The sequence below is a fragment of the Mandrillus leucophaeus genome, unplaced genomic scaffold (genome assembly GCF_000951045.1).
Source record: "Mandrillus leucophaeus isolate KB7577 unplaced genomic scaffold, Mleu.le_1.0 Scaffold120, whole genome shotgun sequence".
In the NCBI taxonomy this organism is placed as follows: domain Eukaryota; kingdom Metazoa; phylum Chordata; class Mammalia; order Primates; family Cercopithecidae; genus Mandrillus; species Mandrillus leucophaeus.
This window is the reverse complement of record NW_012100321.1, coordinates 2253758-2255518: the sequence shown is the minus strand read 5'-3', so window position 1 is coordinate 2255518 and position 1761 is coordinate 2253758. Positions and strand designations below refer to the sequence as shown.

Genomic DNA, 1761 nt, shown 5'->3' with positions numbered 1-1761 from the left:
AGCACGTGCAGGGCGTCCAGAACGCCGTGGTCGCGGCCCTTGCAGTAGGAGAGCAGGCGGCGCACGTCGGCTGGGGCCACGAACTGCTTGGAGATCTTGTTGGTGGTGCGCACCGGCAGGCAGGCGTTGGCCAGCAGGTGGCCTGGGCGGAAGTAGTAGGCGAACTCCAGCGGGCAGGCCGGGTGCGAGTGGGTCAACTGGCACTCCGTCACCACGAGGCGGTCCCGCAGCGGGCTCAGCTTGACGATGATGAAGGCGGGGCAGCCGGGCTGGGGGGGCCTGTGGGAGGAACCACCACCGCCCTGGTCACATCACTCTGCTGCCCTCTTCTTTCTTGCCACTCACCTTTTTTTTTTTTTTTTTTAAACTAAGAATTGTTTCAGGCATAGAGAAGAGTAGAGGGCCCTAAGAATATGCCAGCTGTGTGACCTGGGGCAAGTCACTTCAAGTCTCTATGCCTCGGTTTCCTCATAGGTTAAAAGGGAGGTCCTACTCATCATACCTTCCTCATAGGATCGTCATGAGCATGAAAAGAGTTAATATAAGTAAAGCACCTACACGGTGTCTGGAATATGGCAAGCAGTAAGTGTTCACTAAAATTCTATACCTGCCACCCTGAGTTCTGTCAAAAGTGAATGAATGTTTTATTGTATTTACCTTAACTTTTTTTAGAAATAAAAAAGTTCGGATAGTCCTGTATCTGCTTCTGGTTTATCAATAACATTGAAAGTTGAGGCCTTCTGTGAATGCTGCCCTAATAAATTCTCCTCCTTCACTCTGTGCCCAGAGGCAGCCACTATCAAAATTATCTATTAGCATTCCATGTATATTTTTATGTACCCATAAACAATGGGAGATATGTTTCTCTGCTTTAAAGCATTGTCTATGTGAAGAAGGACTGAAACTCATTAATCATCAAGGACATAACAAATTAAAATCCTAAGGAAATGACACTACACATCAGCAGAATGGTCAGACAAAAGAGACTGATAACATCAAGTGTTGATGAGGACGTGGAGCAACTGGAACTCTCACTCATCACTGATGGAAGCGTGAAATGGCACAAGCACTTTGGAAAACTGCATGACAGTATCTACTAAAGCAGATTTTATGCCTCTCCTATGACCCAGTGGTGCCACTCAAGACAAATGGGCATCTAAAGATGTGTACGAGAATGTTCACAGCAGCACTATGTATATTCGCCAAATACTTGAAACCTAAATATCCAACAATAGAATGAGAAAATAAGTTGTGGTATATTCCTAAAGTAAAATGCTAATCAGCACCAAGAATGAACACACCATTACAACCTCCAACAACATGGATGAATCTCACAAACCTACCAATGAAAAAAGCCAGACATGAAAGAGAAACGATGATATGATTCCCATTTATAGAAAGTTCAATAGCAGGCAAAGTTAACTTCTGCTATTAGGAGGTTAGATAGTGGTTACCCTTAAGTGGTTAACCCTGTAAGGGGGCACCAGGAGGTTTCTTGGGACTGGACATATTCTGTTTCTTGTTCTGGGTGCTGGTTACCTCTGAATTTTATTTTGGGAAAATTCATTCAGTTGCACACGTATGATGTATATGCTTTTCTGGATGTGTGTTATATTTTTTAAAAGTCTACTTAGAAAAAACTTTGTTTTTGGCCGGGTGTGGTGGCTCATGCCTGTAATCCCAGCACTTTGGGAGGCTGAAGGGGGACAGATCACCTGAGGTCAGGAGTTCAAAACCAGCCTGGCCAACATAGTGAAACCC

General features: G+C 44.9%; 1 protein-coding gene across 1 annotated transcript in view; it reads right to left on the bottom strand.

The window, feature by feature from the left end:
* Positions 1 to 1761, bottom strand: part of LOC105532076 (chromosome unknown open reading frame, human C19orf68) — a 26466-nt gene that overhangs the window by 13684 nt on the left and 11021 nt on the right. Inside the window, exon 2 of the mRNA XM_011970156.1 lies at positions 6 to 279. Within this exon, the coding sequence (XP_011825546.1) occupies positions 6 to 279 (274 nt within the window). The remainder of the gene's footprint in view (positions 1 to 5; positions 280 to 1761) is intronic.